Source organism: Tyto alba, unplaced genomic scaffold (assembly GCF_018691265.1).
Source record: "Tyto alba isolate M040663 unplaced genomic scaffold, T.alba_DEE_v4.0 Super-Scaffold_10, whole genome shotgun sequence".
NCBI lineage: Eukaryota > Metazoa > Chordata > Aves > Strigiformes > Tytonidae > Tyto > Tyto alba.
Window position 1 is genome coordinate 5,253,480 of NW_024881262.1, and position 19,234 is coordinate 5,272,713.

Sequence of the window (19,234 nt, forward strand, 5' to 3'; positions counted from 1 at the left end):
GGCTGGGGCTCTCCCTCCTCCTCCTCCTCCTCTTTCACAGACCCACCTTGGTTAACCAAAGGCTCGGAGGTGCTCCAGCTGGAGAAGGGCCTGGGGTGCAGTGAGTTAAGGCAGCGTTTAATGATGATTGAAGTCTGCAGAAAGCTAAAACTGCCGCTGGGGGAATGGTGGCCCTAAACCTGCTTCGCTTCCCTGACGGTGCCACCCCAGCTCCTCCCTCCCTCCCTCTGCCAGTCGCTACCGTACTCTTAAAACGGAGGATGAACACGCAGCATTAGGAAAACTGCAACAAACCATCCCACGTGTGAAAGATCAGTAACTGTATTCTAGTTTATTGACTGCAGTCAAGTTTTATTATGCCTCAAATAATTAAATACTGCAACTGTGACATTAAAAATACAGGCCAATTTACCAAAATAATTGTATTCTGAAGATTATGTACATATTATACATTTTACAGTATCATGTAAACTTTTTTTATACATAAGGTAAATCTGATTCATGATAACTAGAAAACCCAAAATACTCACTGACAAAAATATTCCTATGAAACATAAGCACTGTGTCTGGGACATTTAGGAAAATTGCAAAGAATGGAAACTGACTATAAAACATAATATAATCGAGTTAGTAGAAAAATGAATTAAATTACATTCATATAAAAAGCTCAACTAAGAACATTGCTATGCGTCATTATTAAAATGGCAAAAATCCCCAACCCCCCCTCCTTTTTATATATTAACACAGACTTTCATGGGGAGCTCCTGTGTGCCTCATTTCCAGCAATGGGGCATAGCCTGGGAAATCCAGATTCCCCTTCTCCTTTTAACATATATTAAATAACTAGGGTCTGTACCAATACAAATATTGTATATATTCATGCACTGTGATTACGTTACTAGTACCCTACCAAGGCACAATTTTTGTGGTGTTCCCCCCCCACCCTGACATTTCGGCATGCAGCACTAGAGATGTTTGCTGTTCAAAAGAAAACTTCTGTGGGATTTGGCTCTAGTCTGATTTTTCACACTAGAGGACACAAATCCTTCCAGCATAGACTTAAAATAAATAAGTCAAAGAAGGTAAAGGCCTTAGTTCAACGTCTTGCACCGATCATGTCGACTCAGGTAAGGTACCTTAACCTTCTCTACAGTCTCCAGAAAGCATGTCACACTAATGCAATTATATTTTTCTCGTCAAATATTTTCTATATTATTAACTAGGACAACAACATTGTTCTTTCTGTAAACCTTCGTGCATGTGACAGCTGTAGTGTTTTGATTTGGCAAAATGGATCTTCAAGTCTAAATTGGTTTCCAGCTCCCATCTCACCTCAGCATACCACCACTGGCATTACCTGCTATGTAGTGCATGTAATTGAAGTACCTAGGTCTGCTCGTTAAAAGAAATGCATAATTTAACAGTATATAAACAGCTGCCAAAATTAACAGCTGTTAACCTGGCTCTGTTTTGAAGGCTTGTAGAACTTGCATATTTTCTAACTGTTCTGCACCTATAAAAGGCCTGGTCCTGCAAAGAGCTAGGCGTGTGCTTATCTTCAAGGATTTGAAAAATCTCATGAGATTATAGTGAATGAAACTACCCCGGGGCCTCTACGAGCACTGCGGATCCTGCCTTGGGCAGGCAGGGGGCCAGCCCTGAGTCACAGAAGTTGTGTCGAGGAAGACAGTGAGAGTTGGAGGGACTAATGGCAGCTGGGTTTAGGCACTAGATCTGTTCCCTCAGACGGATCTGAAGTTAGACCAAGCATCTGTCAGACCTGGACAAGGTGAAAGTGTATTCCAAAATGGCCTTTATAAAACATGCCCAGAACTACAAAAAAATTAAACCTATATGATGTCTGTTTATGTACAGCTTTAATAGAAAAGAAATTCTAATCTAGAGTATCAAAATACCGTATTCATATAAACATATGAGAGCATCTAATAGAAAAGTAAAAAGGGTAAAACACAAACTTTTTTTTGGAAATTAAATATCCTAAAAAAGTTGCTTGTTTTTTTTTGTTTAAAAAAGAAACAAACCAGGAATTTGTGTGCTGAAAAAAAGAAAAGAGGACTACATCTCCCCTCGTCTACGAGTTTTTGCTGCAACAGCTCTGCCTTCCTCTTCCTCCTCCTCTTCCTCCTCATAATTTTCTTCATGAACTTCTTTCTGGTTGTTCTCTTCTTGCATTTCTTGCTCTTGATCTGCCCCTCCGTTATTCTTTTCATCTGCCTGAGTGGGAGGGGGGGGAAAAAGTAGAAATTAAAGAAAAAACCAGAATCGATACAACTGTCAGTTTCCTTACAGCTTATTTTAGGGCAACGAGATGAAGTTAAGGAAAAGGAGAAATGACTGTCAGCAGGAGTTGTTAGAGCTGATGGACAGAAACAGGAAAAGATTTTCAACGGCCTCCAGGCAGCAAGAATGGATGTGGGGGTGGGAAAACGAGCAAAAGGATGTTGGGACAGAATGAAATTTGAAGGTCTACCATCTAAAGCAAGCTACGGCAATTATTATATAATGTCACTGTGACATGATCACAGTTACTTTAAGTGTTTAATCGTGTCACTGAGTTTGTGGGTTTGCAGAGTACTTACATTTTCCTCATTTTCACCATATGGCTCTTCAGCATTGCGTTCCAGTTCTCGTTTCTTCTCTTCAGTCAAATCTTCCTGGATCTACAAAGCAAAGAGATGTTCTGTATATTTCCATTTCCTTTTAAAAAATTAGCCTGTGGTATAAATGTACACGTCTTCACAGCTACGCTTTTACAGAATAAAGACTCCAAAGAAAGGGAGGAGGGGTCATGGAGAGGTTAAAGAAGGGAAAAAGCAACCACCTAACAATCAAGAAACTCACTTCTTCTGAGAGCATATTTAACTTTTAACTACAGTTTTCACAGATCCTCTCCTCAGCTAACACATTTGGATTTCCATTCCATGTTTTAACTTTATATATATACAGTATTTTCTCCTCGTCCTTCACGGTAAGTGTCATGAGGCCGTGCAGAGTCATTACCGACACTTCCACCCATTGAGGATTCCCAGAACTATTTCAGTTCCCAGATGCAATGTAGGTATTTAATGGTAACTTTGGCCATGCTTTCCCAGCAGCTGAGTGATCCTTCTGCCAACTGCTCCTGAAAAACCACAAAAGAGCAAGGGGGGATTGGCAGCAAAGAATAATCTCTTCCAACTCTATCCTTGGAGAGAGGAGGCGATGCTGAATCTGTTTTCCAGATGTTCAGATCTTGATCTATCACTTCTTTCTGTCAGCACTCTCCCTCACTTCCACGTCCCTTTGTGGTCAGGTGCAAACCTGAAGGAGTTGTGCTTTTTGAAGTAAACTGGGTTTATCTTTTGGATACTGCTGTTAGGGATATCTGCTCCAAATGGCATCCTGCAAGCTGGGCAAGATGCTCCCGTAAGGCTGTACAGCTCTCCCACGGCAAAAAAAAAAAAAAAAAAAAAAAGCTGTTTCACCTGTCTGGGAAGCATTTGCCACCCACCCCTGTCCCAAAGAGCAGGGATGAGACTGCTGCTTTCCCTCCCTCCAGCAGCTGCCACCCCACTCTCCTGCCCAGCACCAGCCTTCCCAACACCACCAGTAACAGTTCCTGTGAGCCAAAGAGTAGTTGCCAGAGGCCAGCTGTTCCCAGTTCCTAATGACCCAGTTTGATTTAAATAACCTTATTTCAAACTAGCAAATTCTAAGTGCATAACCAGCTAATGTAGACAAAGTGTTCCCCCATAAGAGAATAATAAGTAGCCATTTCTATTGCTTTTTGTAATTCATTAGGTATGAAGTAGAAAACAGCGATCGATTAGGTGTGTATTGAAGAACTGCAGGGCAGCTTATGCCAGCACATGCGTGAGAAGCCCACCATTCTACATAGGAGGGAGAAAGTCCCTTCCCCTCCCTTTCTCCTCCAGTTCAAAGCACTGTGCTAACAGCTCCCTGACTGGTTGACTCCACAAATAGCAGGGGCTTGCATAACTTGGATCGCCTAGGAGGAGCACAGATAAATCAGAGCTAAAGAAGAAGTAGCTTGCCAAGGCAGCAGTTTGCTCACAACAAAGGTGTGTGATTAGAGTCAAAGTTAATGAGGTTTTCAGGAATTTTTTTCTTGCATCGTGAATGGCTTAACTTTCCAATTATTGCACAGAAGACTAATGGATTGCAGCGTATAAGCACGAGTAGCACAAAACAGTGTCCAGAAGTGGACAGCAGAGCAATGGCAAAGCCTTCCTTGGTTTCACAAAGCCCACGTGATTTGGGTTCATCCTGCAGTTGTGACAGACGCCAACGCTGAATGTTAATGGAGGTGTGCTGCACTACCTGAGCCCACACACGCCTTCTGTCTGTTTTCTTACCTCCTCTTCTCCCTCTTCCTGGTATTGTTCATCCACATTATCTTCCTGCTGGTCAGGATTTCCTGCCATCTGCAGAAAGAGCATGTGAAAATTCAGTTCTCTGTGCTTGCCTACTAACTTTAGAAGACTGAAGGTTAAAGCTTCTTGTTCTGGAACTAAAACTTTATGTAAAGCTGAAGTAACAGAAATAGCATAAGGAATTATACTTCATTAGCATTAATAATAGCCCAGCTACGTGATTTAGAACTGCCCTAAATTAAAAAACAGACAGCAGAATGATTATAATAAAAATCAGTTCACAGAATAAAGCAAGACTTGCCATACCTAAGCAGGAAGACAATGAAATATTCACACTATCAAAGACCAGTGCCATAAAAATACAGATCCTCTCTGCCTAGAGGAGTTCCCACTTTGAACCCGGCTGAAACGCGCCGCGCTCACTGGAATGGCTGTGGAAGGCAAGTGGCACCACTGCTCCCAGAGCGCTGGAAGCGGTGCAGAAGGGTTCTGTGCAGCCATGAAGCTTGTAAGGATGGGTGTTCTTCCAGGGCCACGTGTGTGACAGTAAATACGGGGCCCGAGACTACAGAACCTCACGGAGCAGAGCCAGTGATGACAGACACACCAGTGTAGCACTGGGAGCGATTCCGCACTTTTGCCTGCACGTGCCATACGTGGCTTAAAAGAGATCTTTAAAAATCAGTGTTCTCTCACCAAGCTGGGCTACACTGTCCTTAAAGAGGACTTAGAGATCCTCCTCTCCCTTTACTGACCACGAGGTGCTCTTCCACTCCTGGATGTCCTTGTTTCTGACTGGTTTGCTTCTGCTTTTCATTTTCATCCGGTAGATTTTCTTCTCTCTCTTGCTCAGCTTCCTCAAATTCATCTTCTCCCTGATTGTTGGGGTCATCAGCAGGATTCACATCTTCCATGGCTGCCTTCTGTAATTTTCAGAAGGGAATGTTAAATATGTACTTTTACAGTCAAATTCCATTTCACCTGAAAGCCACCCTAGCGCGAGCTGCGTTAGAGCCAACTCCGTACCCACTGAAACCAGCTGGAATCCCTCTCCAGGCATCAGGGGTCACTAGCCCAAAGCCCAGCCAGCTCCTGAAAGAAAAAGCACTTCAGCACTGAACCCAGAGTCCTGCAGGAGGGGTATCTGTCTGCTAACAACCGCATTGAACGAGGTGACTTATTTCACATGGGCTGTTGAACTCCTTTTGTTTGCTGACTATCTAACAACTGACAGCGCCTGATAAGACCAGGTAGAAAAAGGTAAGGGTTTACATGCCTGTGGCTCAAAAGAGCTCATGTGATCTTTCAGTACCAGCCTGTCCTGCAACACTGACCTTGTCTATGTCCATAAGAAAGCAAAAGGAAACAACACTCACTTTTCATCATACTTTTGCCATTCAGAAAACGAGCATTTTCCTGCTGCTTATGGTTCAGTAAAAGCATTTCTGGTATCTTTAGAGCTGACAAGTTAAAGATCCTTTAGAAATATTTACTATCCAACTTAATTTGATGAGGGGGAGGGGAGTAAAGCTGACAGGTTCAATGTTGCACACCACCAAGTGAGATGGAACCTTGTGGAAGGCGACTGACTCTCCTGCATCCAGCTCTCTGCGCAGTCGGTACCGCGGCTGTGTCCAGTGCTGAGGTATGTCCTCTTTCAAGATCTCACACGTCTGTACTGACGACAGCTGGTTTCAGTGGCTATTGAGTTGGCTCTTACCCTCTTAACTACTGACAGCATGGAAAACGCCATCACCACTCTTTCTGACTGACATCCAATGAGTTACTCCTGTTATTTTTTGAATCCAAGTTTACCCGTTCAGGTCCCAGCTAAGTCCAAATCCTTTATTCCACCTGATAAAGCACAGATCAAAGGAACGTAGAAAAGCAACTTGCTTCCAACAAGGAAGCTTTTTTTGATTTCTTCCCAAGTCAGTAAGGACAACTTTAAATAGATGTAGTTTTAAACTGTCAAACTTGTCTTCCTAGCAGACCTCTGGTTCATCTTATTTCTGTAATGCGCAATTATGCTAGATGAGACTTCTGGGTTTTCACTTCAGCAACGATTGCAATCCATAGCATCTTAATTCATACTCACTGATTCATCAGCCTGCTGATTTTCTACTTGATGTTCCGGTTCTTGCTGTTCATTTGCATTATTTTGATCATCCTCTTCACCTTCATCCTGGTGCTGGTTGTCACGTTCATAAGCTGACAAATTTTTTATATTGTTATTGTATTACAGAAGTTTCTAGTTAGCCTTTAAGAGTCTCCTTTCTACTAGCTTCCACACGTGCTTTTTGCAGGAGGTAGCCTTTACCTAAAGAGCTTACTCAAACATATAATGCTAACAGAATTGTTTTACTGCTAGTAGGAAACCGACACTGAGAGATTATATAATTTGAAGAGATCAGACAAAATCAAAGGCAGAGCCAGGAATGTAACCAAGATCCACAAAGCCCTATCTTAGTAGCTCAATCAAAAGGACCCTTTTCCTTTCAGGAATGGGGATATGATCCTTAGTAACGCCTGTATTTCACTCAGTCAGTTCAGCCAGTGTTATCTGAGCTTCTGGTTTTAAATTGCAAGTTCGTATTTCACTTGAATCTAGACTGAATATGAAATGAATATTAAAATCTCACATGAAAGGCAGTACACAGGGCACCTGTGAACATGGTAGGGACACACATTTTCTCTTACCTCCTTCCTCAACACCTTGCTCCTCTTCCCCTTGTACGATATCATGGTCCATGTTATCATAATGAGCCTGTTGGCTGAGAAAATTAAATGCAAAAATGTCATTTCAGTTTCAAAAAAGTGTACTTTTGCTTTAATAAACCAACTATCCTACTGCATCTCTGCCTCTCCCAGTTCCTGCCAGAATGGGTTCCAGTTTAGCTTTCTACTACCTAATAATTTTTCACACCACCTTTCCTGGAAGAAGATATACTTTATGGACTTTCTTGTCCTACTCTACTGACTTCTGTATTTCTCTATTTATCAACGGGATCTGCACTGTATTTTCCAAACTCCTAAGCTAGCATATTCTATAATCAAAGCACAAATAGTATGAGAACTGGAAGCAAAGAACCTCTTGGAGTCTAAAAGACAGGCTACATGGATCAGTTATTTTGTTGAATAAGCACTTTTAACTTTTGTCTTGAAAGGGGTTTACTTGTGTGGCTGCTCTTGCAGGACTGAATATTTTGACCACCAATTTATGAAAGGTGCACTCATACCAAAATCCTTTTAGAGCACGAGTCAAGATAATAACTAGTATTTCAAAGTTTCAGCAAAGAAAATTCAATGGGCTTAAGATTCCAAAAGACAGAAAATTGTCACTAACAATTTTAAACTAAGCAGATGCATAAGGAAATATGAAGGGGGAGTGGGAGGGGGAAGGCATGTAGAAGCTACAATATCATGAATATAACTGCATTTGCAATAACTTCACAACACTAACAGGGTGTTGGTTTCTCCTGAAATCATGACTTTGTCTCTACAATGCAAATAATGCTAGTCACTCTTGTTCAGAAAGTCCTCGTGGAATTACTTAAAAACAGCATCTCACATTTAAGAGGAACTTTAGCTTTGGTACTTAATGAATATCTGATACCAGAGCCCCCCAGTATACAAGATCATAATTGCTGCCTAGTGGAACATAATTACTAATTTAAAGCAAGTTTTAAGGCAAGGGGCGTTGTTATGCCAGCAGCCCCTAACCTCTCCCCAAGATGTGCATGGCAACGTGCACTCATTACTCCAGACTTCCAAGGCTTCCATAGCAAAAGGGAAAAAAACAAAAGGAAAAAAACCCTCAAAATAGCAGCCAAATTTAGCCTTGGAAAGACGGAGATGAAGCTCACAATTTAGTTTCTGGGCAGTCTAGAACTCTTCTCAAAGGTGACATGGTGGAAGCCATAAAACCTAGGGCACAGACCGTGACAAACTCATGTAAAAGAATTTAACCTTAGCCGGTTTTTATAGAGTTTTTCTCCTTGTTCTGCCTGTTTCTGCAGCTGAAGCTCTTTTTCTTGAAGCTGTTGCTGCCGTAATAGCTGTCCTCGCAGTCTTTGCTGGTGTAGTGATTCCTGATGTTCTCGTAGCTGATTGGCTTCCTCTGCTCTTTGGGCTGCAAGGTGCTGCTGCTCTAGCTGTTGTTGGTAAGCTGGCTTCAGCCCTTTTGTTACAGCTATTGTGGACGTTATCTGTCAAAGAAATGTGTTAGTCATAGATTAATCATGATTTCCATGATCAGAAACGAGCATGCAGAAACCTGTGACAAGAGGGAAAATAATGCAGATGCTACATGCCACAGGCAGAACTACAGCAAAGTTATTTTAAGTTTTCTCGTCTCTGCTTAGAGCTTAATCATTTCTTTGAACACGGACTGGAAGTGTTGGGGTGTTTGTGGAGGACATGGGGAAGGAAGAAGAGATAATGGGCTGGGGGAAGCCATGCTTTTCTTGCACATCAATAATAATAACACTCCCCCCCCCCCCCCCCCAACATATTGTCAGTAAAAGAAGTTTTGATGGCCGATTAAGACAGCAAATATGCTTCCATTGCTTTAACTGGTAATTTCAGTAGGGGTTGCTTTGAGCCTTAAGTGAGAGACTGCACATTTTGTACAGTCAGCATTAACTTTAACTCCAGTTTCATATCTTAACCTACTGCTGCTGTTCTAATCCACCGCACCTCTCCAAGAACGTCTTCTCAGCACCCTGGAGTTCTACAGTTAATCTGCTAGGAAAGCAAGTGTTTACAAAGCCTAACGTGAGATCAGTAAAATATATTTTCCACTGGAGATCCGATCTAGAATGCAAATCCAGGATTTGCTGGTTTTATTTAGAGCTGCACAGAGCAAGACTTGCCATTGCTTCACACTGATTTCCCCTGGCTATTTCAGTCACGTTCATCTTGCAGTTAAAATTTCCCGTCAAACGACAGCAAACATTTAGATGGAAATGCGTTTACAGAAGGCAGGTTATCTGACAAGGAAACACACTGCAATTTGCTGAGATGCATCAAATTAGTAAGTCAGGACAGCTCTCCATCAAAGTTCTGAAGATAAGTCTCATTCTAGCTTCTTCCCGTCAGCTACCACGGGCCTCAAATCTAAAGCAGGAGATGGGATTCGACCTGACTGCTCTTTCTTTCCATCTGTTGCTTTTTATCAGCAGAATTAATGTTCATTAAGCTGCATTTGGCAAGCACTGCAGTAGGCATGTGCTGAAGTTGAGCCTGAATCCTATGCATCCAAGTGCTTTGAATCCCAAATTTTCTATAAATGTGACACTGATTTTTACCTAGAAACAGGCGAGTGCAATACAGGGCCGCAAACGGTAAGAGATGCCTCCATTTAAACACCAGATCTAATCTCTTCACAGAAAAGAGCTCCGTACCTCTGAATGAAGATGATCGCCCAACATGTTGGTTTCTTCTTCTTTCTGTTCCTGTTTTTTCCATTCGTGTTCTTCTGGTACTTGATCCTGTTCCTCCTCTAAGCGCTCAGGCTGACCTGCCTGCTCCATTTCTTCCTCTTCAAGTTCTTTTTTGCGTTCCTCTTCAACTTGATCAACACGTTGCTCGTCGTCCTCTCCAGCTTCTTGTTGCTCCTGAATATTTAGTTCTTTGGCACGCTGGCCCTCATTAGCTCTTCTTTGCAGATGAAAAAGCTCAGCTCTGTCTTCTTTTTCCTGCTCGTTTATTTCTTCTCTCTCTTTTGGCTTCTCATTCTGCAAAACAGACACGAGAGTATGTGTGCACAAGATATTACAGATTTCATATTTTCAAGAGAGCCAAGGACCAGAGATGGATGCCTTTATTCCAGCCTGCAGTAGCGAAGCTGCAGTCAGGAGAGCCAAATGGCTGCTTTGGAACAAGCTACCCCTCCTGGCAAACCGCATCAAAACCCGGTTCTTGGCTCTGCACAGCTACGCAAGGTGTTGTATAATTGCATCATAAAGTAGCTTAGGCCTCCTTTTATCTGAAGTGGAACAATTACAATTACAAACACAGTTTTGTATCTACAAAGGAAGCTTTTTATCTTCATTTCCTGGAGGTTCTGCTAGCCAAGAACTTTGTAAAACAAAGCCACAACTGATATTGTAACTTCTAAACTTTAACCACAACTTTGCTTTTTTTTCTTTTTTGAGGATCGGATAGCATGCCATTTTTAAATAGACTGTCTTCAGCATGCCACTGAAACTTTATAAAATACCCGAAGAGACAATTTTCTTCAGAACTTGTTAAAGCTTTTCTGTAACATGACATATTTAAAACTTGAGACTGCTTAGTATTGAAGAAATTAAGATTTTTCGCAACTTCTTAAAACAGCTTGCATAAACCAGTTTTAAGTGCATTTACAGTCCTGTGACAAAAGGTCGTCACAAACGTTATTTTTCTACTACTCAGGAAGCTTAAACTGTTTCTTACTACTTTACTCAAGAACTGACAAACGCGTACAATGAAGTACGCTTCTAATGGAAGTTAAGCACATAGCAGCTTAGTATTTTGCTGAAAAAGAGCCATTTCCTGCAGCGTGTGTAGCCAGTCAGTGCTTTATACCTCCTTGTGCTCTTCAGCCTCAGCGTGGTGCTGCACCGGGGGGTCGCTGCGGGGAGATGGCGCTCGCACCTCGCGTTGCTCGTTTGGTCGTTCTAGCTTCTCGGGCTGTCGGAAACTTGGCATTTTGTTGAGCGTGTCCTTCAACTGTTTGTATTCCTCCACCTGGGACTAAAGTCAACACGTTAATGTCCAAATCAATTTCTTAATAAAACGTAGTCACCTTGGAGTAAACTTGCTGGCAAGACACAAGGTAGAAAGACTCGATAATCACATTAGAGCAAATACCAGGGAGGGGAAAGGACAGGAGCTTTAAAATTGGTTGTTTCCACACGCTAGAAAAAAACTGATTCATGATGATCTTTTCAGCCAAAGTGCACATGCATACAAAATATATTAGAAAAATCTCTGTGGGACAAAGATTTGTTTTCTTCATGCCAAGCAGGAGAATTGTCAGAAGGGGATGATGCAGTTTTCCTGGCAGGCCAAAGCAAGGGAAATAGACAGCACCACAACTTCTCCTTTACTGGTAGAAAGAAGTGCAGTTCTTTCAGAAACAGTAGTTTTAAAGTATATATACATGTCATGAAAATGCCAAATCCTCAACATTTAGACAGGTGTTACACAAGACAACAGCCAACACACAGAACTGAGGCAACGAAAGTCATAGTATACCACTGATGAAGAGCAAGGTATAAAAAAGAAAAAACCAAGAAGAAAAAAGAAGAGGAAAAAAATGTAAATTTCTAAAGACTTCCTGAAATGCAACAGTACTATGTTGTAATTTGATTTGCTGTTTAACTCTGTAGAAGATCAGGATGCTTTCAAAACACTTTAAAGTCCAATATGAGAATCCAGACTGGTTGGGTGCACCAGTCCCTGTCTAGACAGCAGATGTACAAGAAAGATTATCTCGTAAAGTAAAATTTTTGAGATGGACAGGATTTATAAAAGCTGACCAGCTGCATATACAAAAGGTGGTGCTCCACGAGAGGGTTTTCCTGTTGCTCCAGTGGAGGTGGTGGGTGTGCTTACTGCCCTTTTTGAAGTCAGAGGTGCATTTCATAATCCTTTTTTAAAATGCAGGTTAAAAACCGGCCACAGCTGCCACTTGGTGACTGTGTGTGTTACGTAGTATCACAGCAATCGGTAGTACAGCAGACAGGCACGATGCACAATGCATAGTACTCATACAAAACAATATCCACAGTGCTACAGATTGACATGATGCAGTGAGCAACAGCTCCGAAGCTAGACGCACCTCGAAGCATCTTCAAAAGGCTAAGGCATCCATTAAAACAGACGGGCCTAAAAGCAAAGCGGAACGCACAGTAATTACTCTTGTCATTCCGGAGGGATATTTCTGCTTCCCGATTAACTGCTGGAGAGTCCAATAAGAAATTTTAGAGGAAAAAATAGTATTTACTTGATGTAAGATTTATATGAAGGTGTCCGATTTTTTTTCCCCTCACTGACCATGCAGACAGACTAATATACTGGGATATTTAAAAAGTGCATGTCCAGATCAGAATTCAAGTACTCCATTCCGCTGCGTGAGTCACTAAGCTGAACATTGTGATTCAAGGCCACAGCTTAAAAGGTATTAATACTGGCAGAAAGACAGGGTTTATAAAAATATATAATGAATCTGTCTCGCTGTTTGAGCTATGGAAAAGTACAAAGATTACAATGCCTTAAAGATTCAGGTCACAAATTCATTAGCGCAGTATCGACTACTGATATTTAATGTCTAGAATACACTTAGAAATAGTGGGGTCATTTATTGAGCTGTGTTTCTAAGCAATAATCCCTTGTGAACTTGCTGCAGCTGGTTTGTGGGAGAAACTACACAACTGTGCTAAATACCTTCTGTTCTGAGAGAATGTGCAAGACCCTTCTCTTGAAGGAAAGGTTCTCCATGATAAATGCCACATTCTGATGGCAGATAGAAAGGCTTTGTGTGACACAGGTTTTCTAATTAAAGAACTGAATCAAAGCCAGAAGTATATGGAGCTTCCCTTTGGATTTGGTGAACCTTAAATCAGACCCAGCATCTGCCCTTGTGGAATTTCAGATGTTAGCAAATACATACTAAGTAGTTAACGGGGCCAGTGGGAGAAGAGCTTAAAATTGGCTGCCAGGATATTTTAGTACTGGAAATTAAGATTCTTCATATAAGACTTTCCTGGTCTTTCCCTATTTTTTTAGTATCTACACATATTGATGTGCATAACAAGCAAAACTGGGGGGAAGAAAAAAATAAAGATCCAATGCTTTTAATACTGCTAATGATTTTGTGGACCGGGAAGATACTTAAATGAAGGAAATTAGTCAGGAATAAAAATAACTTCACACTGCCTCATTGCCTTTCCCTCTGATCTTTCACCAAGAGTCTTCCTCTGCTCCAACATTACTCCCACTTTCAGATTCCCTGTGGCCTGCACAGCTTGTACTGCCACAGCTGACTGCATCTGCAATAGTCTAGCAAAGTTTGCGCTTCACAGGTAGTTCACTTGAAAATGACATTTAAGCAAGGTAATGCTGCTGCTTCTTTTTAACTAATTTGAGTTCCACCTGCAGTTTACATTCTTCCATATATCCTCTACCTCTGTTGCACCAATGTATACAGTGTTATAAACCTTCCAGTGATACACAAAAAGAGACTTTATAGTATAGCAGCATCCAGGTCCTTATAAGTGAAACATGTGAATGTGTCAGTGTGAGATGTTCAACTAACAGAAGTTTTATCAGAGAAGACAGAGAAAGAAAGGTATTTGACAGCTCTCATGGAAGCAGAGATACTCTTCTTATCAGGAATACATGCATTCTTGCGCCTAGAATACAGCTTTTTGTTTTCCAACAGCCCTATGATTTGTGGCAGCTTCTTCTTAAGAGCAACCCTTTAACTCATGCATTTCCCTGCAGTGTGCAGCGTGGTGCTAACGGCAAAGTCCCCATGCAAAAGGCTACATGCATAACATTACAGTCAGCTGAACTAGGAGAAACAAGTTTCAGGAAGGTTAGAGCTAGTAGAAGCTGCTTTCCTTTCTGACCTGTGCAGCAGCTAGTGCACTCTTGTGGTCTTCCAATGTCACTACAAGCTGGTTGTGTTGGGAGAGCAAGTTCTTATGCTGTTGCTACACAAAAAGAAGAACACGGCGTTTCACAGAAAGTTCATTCTAAAAGTAAATTAGGCAGCCTGGGGGATTTTGAATTGGGAAGATAATTCAATTTATTTCAAAAAGAAAATCCTGAGTTGGAATGACAGTGTTTATTTATTTAACATGGAATGCATATTAAACAGACAGAGAAAGCGAGCACACCAGGAAAGAAAATTTGGAGGCCAGGCTTTGCATAACTAAAATAAAAAGTTGGAGTAGATGTTGATGAACATTTAAAAAAAAAAAAATAGAACTGGAAAACAGTAATTTCAGCAAACTTAGTTTGCCAAAACACAGTTCTTAACTTGCAAAAATAAAATTTCCAGTTCCAATTTCTACACTCAATATTTCTCTTCCCTTTTTTTTTTTTTTCTTAAAAAAAAAAATGAGCATGTAACTAAGTTGCAGGTGGCAAAAGGCAAGAAACACAGTTCAGCCATATTCCTCTCCTTTCTACCACAAAACAGAAACTACATGTCTCTAGCGTAGCCCATTTCTAGCTCGTTAAAAATTGGGAGCATTTTCATCTTCCCTAATGGTCTTGAAAGTTCTCCTCAGACCAAAGCCTACCTTGACATCTTGTAGCTGCGTGTGAATGTCTTGGTGAGCTTTTCTCAACTGTCTGTTCTCCTCCCGTAAGTTATACAGGGATTCTGTTTAGAAGAAATGACATACAGAATTTAAACTCGGTCAGATTTATGATATTAGATTAAGCACCAAAATTAAGGCTGTAACACAAACTACATAAAATCCTACACAATTGCTACAGTAAAAACGGATTAGAGTAATTGTATGGTTTGTTTACATTCTATCTCTCCCCAGCCCTATAAAAAGTTTTACATTTGCAAGCAGACAATTGTAAAATTTGGTTAAACGGCACATTAGCACATCCAGTCTGCAACTGGAATTATGTGTCACTGTTCATGTTGGGGACTGCAGTCGGCAAAATTCATTATGGTAATGTGAATCTTTAAAAGGCAGAGCGGAAGCCACCCTCCTCTCTTCCTCCACATCACATCTGGTGAGTGAGAATTTCATGTCGCAGGACTAAGCTATTCTTTTGGAAGAGGTGCCCAGATGGCCAGCATACTTAAAAAGCTGTACATTCTGGGACAAGGGAAAGGGGGCTTCTCTTCCCACTTCTTACATTATGTCGATGTGGAATATTGCAAGCAGACACAGGCAAGCTCTTCCCACACTCCAAGCTGCTAGGCTGCAATCCAGCTCGGTCCAAGAGCTAGCTGTATGACTTCACTGGTGTGGTGCCAAGGCAGAACTAATAAACACAGCCTCTGCCTGCAAAATACTGTGCAGACAAAACTGCAGACAGCTCCAAAACTAACTCATGGGTTAGTGGCACATGGCAAAAAGCGGCTGAAGGCCCTTGATGGGGAGAGCCTCCTCCTTTTGCTCTAAGCAATTGTGATGAGGATGAAGATTGTGATTGTGATTGAAGGATGATGAGGAGCTGGAGCAGCTCCCCTGGGGGGCCGGGCTGAGAGAGTTGGGGGGGTTCAGCCTGGAGAAGAGAAGGCTCCGGGGAGCCCTTCGAGCGGCCTCCCAGGGCTTAAAGGGGGGGCAGGAGAGGTGGGGAGGGACTCTGGGTCAGGGGATGGGGAGAGGATGAGGGGTGATGGTTTTAAACTGTCAGAGGGCAGATTTAGATGAAATCTAAGGCAGAAATTCTTCCCTGTGCAGGGGGTGAGGCGCTGGCCCAGGGTGCCCAGAGCAGCTGTGGCTGCCCCCTCCCTGGAAGGGTTCAAGGCCAGGTTGGACGGGGCTGGGAGCCCCCTGGGCTGGGGGAAGGGGGCCCTGCCCGGGGCAGGGGGTGACACTGGCAGGGCTTTAAGGTCCTTTCCCACCCAAACCAGTCTGTGATTTGAAAGGCCTGCAAACTGCAAAGAATCTCTAATAGGAAACTGGATGCCAAGAGTAAAAAATGAATACTTCATTATCCAAGTATACAGGTGCAACATATTTCAGAGAAGCTGATGCATGTGAGAAAATGAGGTCTAAAATGTATGCAAAGTCACTTCATAAACAGTCACAAATCTCTGATAGAAGTGACAAATATTCTTAGACTATCCTTTTTTTGTAAATGAAAGGCAAAGAGGCAAATCTATTTTTCCAGGTTTATACAAGTCTTAGAACTAAAAGCAAAAGATTGGATAAAACATCCTCTGACATTTGATGGGCTTTTAAGTGCTGTGTTTCGTACTATTTTTGTAATCTAGACAGAAACATGAAGCACACATACGAATTCAGAAAGAGGCCGCAGAAAATCATCAAGAAAATGTAACTTATGAGGAGGGATAAGATATATGAATGACCTGTTAGCGGGAATGGAGACAACGCCTTTCTGTCTCACATCACACAAAACACAATGCCAAATACACATGTTAATATGGGCACCCAGATACAAGTTGCACATACCCTTCAGCTTAGAGATCTCCTGCTCTTTTTCCTGCTGCAGTTGTAAGTATCGCTCCTTGTGATCACTGAATGTTCTGCTAAACTCTTCTCCTTGTTTTCGGTGATCTTCCTCAAGGTCAGCATGCTGTTTCTTTAGTTCTTCGTGTTGACTCTGCAAATACCAAGTTGGACACTGGAACAGTTCTGTATCTGCATATCTGGCTAATACTGTCATTGGCACTTTGTTAAGTAAGTCCAGATAAATAGGAAGCATTCATGACAAGAAGTTTATTATTCAACACATGCATATTGCAGCTGCTTTCAAACACAAAATGATGTTGGTGACACGTAGTCTCCTGTTCTAGGGCTACGTCACCTCACCCTGCAGTTGCACTGTCCCACTGGGAGCTGCTGAATGTGTCTGAGAGATTCCTTACATGCCAAACTATGTAAAGTCTGATAAGTCAGCATTCCACGCAAGTAATTGCATTTGATAAGATTAAATTACCCACTGGAAAGCTTGACTAGGGAAAGCTGCAGTAAATAATCTTTCAGTGGTACCGCTGCAAGAAGGCACATCGAGGCACTGACGTTCTGGAGAGAATCACCAGAAGCCAGCAAGGCCATGGCTCCCTGACAGAGGACACCAGTGTCCTGTGAAACTGGATATCTCCGTTACTTACCTTCAACATCTGGTGTTGTACACTCAGTGCACTGTATCGGCTATTTGAGTCTTGCTGCAAAATGAAAACACTAGTGTTAAACAGAAGAATATTGTCGTTCCTCTAACCTCTGCACATGCAGCTATTTAGGAGTCACAAGCCAAGGGACATAATGCCCGCTGGAAACAAATTAATCTCTCCACTTGCAAGCATATATACTTTGCACTTAGTGCAGCAACAATGTACTTGAACTTACATTTACTCAGCTCACAAACTGCTCCCCAGTTTCAACATGAAGTAGCCATAAAATCCTAATCTGCTCACTTTATGAATTCTCTGCAGGTCTCTGGGTCCTTTGCCAGACACAGCTTTCCTTCTGGCATTTGGCATATAAAACAAAATTTCTTGTTGTTTTTATACTTTCCAGTTCAAAGAGCATTTGTTAGAAGGTTGTCACTGTCCTTTTCCCTGTAGACTAAGCTACAAAAAGATTTCTAATGCCTCCTTATTCCCCCTTCCCCTTAAAGATGGTAACATTATGTCTGAACTACCATAATATAAACAGGCGGATATCTTCTAAATTAATTTTCTGGAAAGATAGTAGGATCTCCTATTAGAGCTCAAATAATTAGGAATTGCAACGCACTTACAAATGCAGAGTAGAAATTGCATGAGCACTCTTTCAATTAGTATTTTGTGAGACCTCTTTGAACAGTTACAATTGCAAAGCATTTCCTTTTTCTTGCAACTCAATAGCATCAACTATTAAAAATTTGTACTAGGGACAATGACTTACCCTTCCTTTATTTAGTGTTTCCTGTGCTTCTAGTTTATAAACAAGAAAATCTACAACATAAAAGGGAAAATACTGATGATAAAAAAAAAACCAAGAGGATTGGAATCTCTACTTAAATAACATAACTGTTGCATACATATATTCTCTTAAGAGCCAAATACTTATGCAGTTACAATTTTCCAAAAGATCTTGAAAAAAACTACAGAGAATTTAACAAAATGCTCAAATTTTGACAAAATATTTTCATTAAGAGATTAATATCTTAGTGTGAGATATAGGGGGTACAGGCTCAAGTCTACAGATGCGTAATTAAATGTTACATGAACTCTCTCAGTACAGGCATAATTCAAAAGGAAAAGGACATTTATAAATTGTGTATTCTTGTGTTAGGATGAAAAAATATGTACTTTAAGAAGCATGAAAGTCTAGACTAAGTTTAAATAAAACAAAAATTTCCCCTTTTGTTCCTTGATCCTCTTTTCAGGATTTAAAAATGCCGACTTACCTTTGCATAGCAATGGGACAGCTCTACACTAGATGGCACCAGAAAGCTATTGAGAACTGCATGATAAAAATCACTTCTTACATGTTTTGAATCTTTGCTAAAGTAGTTGTTTAAATTCAGCAGCTGAGTCCTCAGTTTTAGGAAGAATACAGGCTTTACTCTGAAAACTGTAGTGAATTTAGAACAGCAAAAGACTCAGAGAAAACTCAAAGGATTGCATTCTGCTGAAGTTTCACAGAGGGTAGGTATAAAGAAGTACGTGTCAACGTTTCCCCTTCACACACACGTAGAACTTAGTTTTAATCAGAAAAAAAAGTATGTCAGCATGTGTTTACCCTTAAGCATGTGTAAAAATACTGATTCAGAGTCTAATTTCACATTGATGGAATGCAGGAAAAGATCCCATGCTTTTGGTGCAAGTTTTAAATTTTCAGCATGCTAGAACAGGGTTTACACATGCCCGCACTTCACATAGGTGTCAAGTTTATGTACATCAATATACACATTTTCTCTGTGTATACTATACCATGTCACAGTGATCTGTAAACAGTACTAAAGATGGTTACATTTTTAAAAGATGAGATTAAATAAATAAATAAAAAGATTAAAAAGATGTACCAGAAGGACCACCACAGATCTGCCAGGGTGATCCTGCTAATGTGTTATACATTGGTAACGCATTTTAAATTGAGCAAAATACATCAGAAGTTACTTTCTAAAATAATCAAGTTATCTTA

General features: G+C 41.2%; 1 protein-coding gene across 4 annotated transcripts in view; it reads right to left on the reverse strand.

The window, feature by feature from the left end:
- Positions 1-298: 298 nt before the first annotated feature.
- The window catches only part of GOLIM4 (golgi integral membrane protein 4), a 34,616-nt gene continuing 15,680 nt past the window's right edge, over positions 299-19,234 (reverse strand). Inside the window, exons 3-16 of one of the 4 annotated variants that reach the window (XM_032986485.2) lie at positions 17,993-18,042; positions 17,218-17,271; positions 16,556-16,706; positions 14,693-14,775; positions 14,015-14,098; positions 10,965-11,132; positions 9,800-10,132; positions 8,364-8,602; positions 7,095-7,168; positions 6,493-6,605; positions 5,126-5,317; positions 4,377-4,445; positions 2,601-2,681; positions 299-2,235 (exon numbers count right to left, since the gene is read on the reverse strand). In XM_032986485.2, the coding sequence (XP_032842376.2) occupies positions 2,077-2,235; positions 2,601-2,681; positions 4,377-4,445; positions 5,126-5,317; positions 6,493-6,605; positions 7,095-7,168; positions 8,364-8,602; positions 9,800-10,132; positions 10,965-11,132; positions 14,015-14,098; positions 14,693-14,775; positions 16,556-16,706; positions 17,218-17,271; positions 17,993-18,042 (1,850 nt within the window). In that variant the 3' untranslated portion in view covers positions 299-2,076. The remainder of the gene's footprint in view (positions 2,236-2,600; positions 2,682-4,376; positions 4,446-5,125; positions 5,318-6,492; positions 6,606-7,094; positions 7,169-8,363; positions 8,603-9,799; positions 10,133-10,964; positions 11,133-14,014; positions 14,099-14,692; positions 14,776-16,555; positions 16,707-17,217; positions 17,272-17,992; positions 18,043-19,234) is intronic. The other 3 variants (XM_009967508.3, XM_032986486.2, XM_032986487.2) reach the window with 3 other exon arrangements.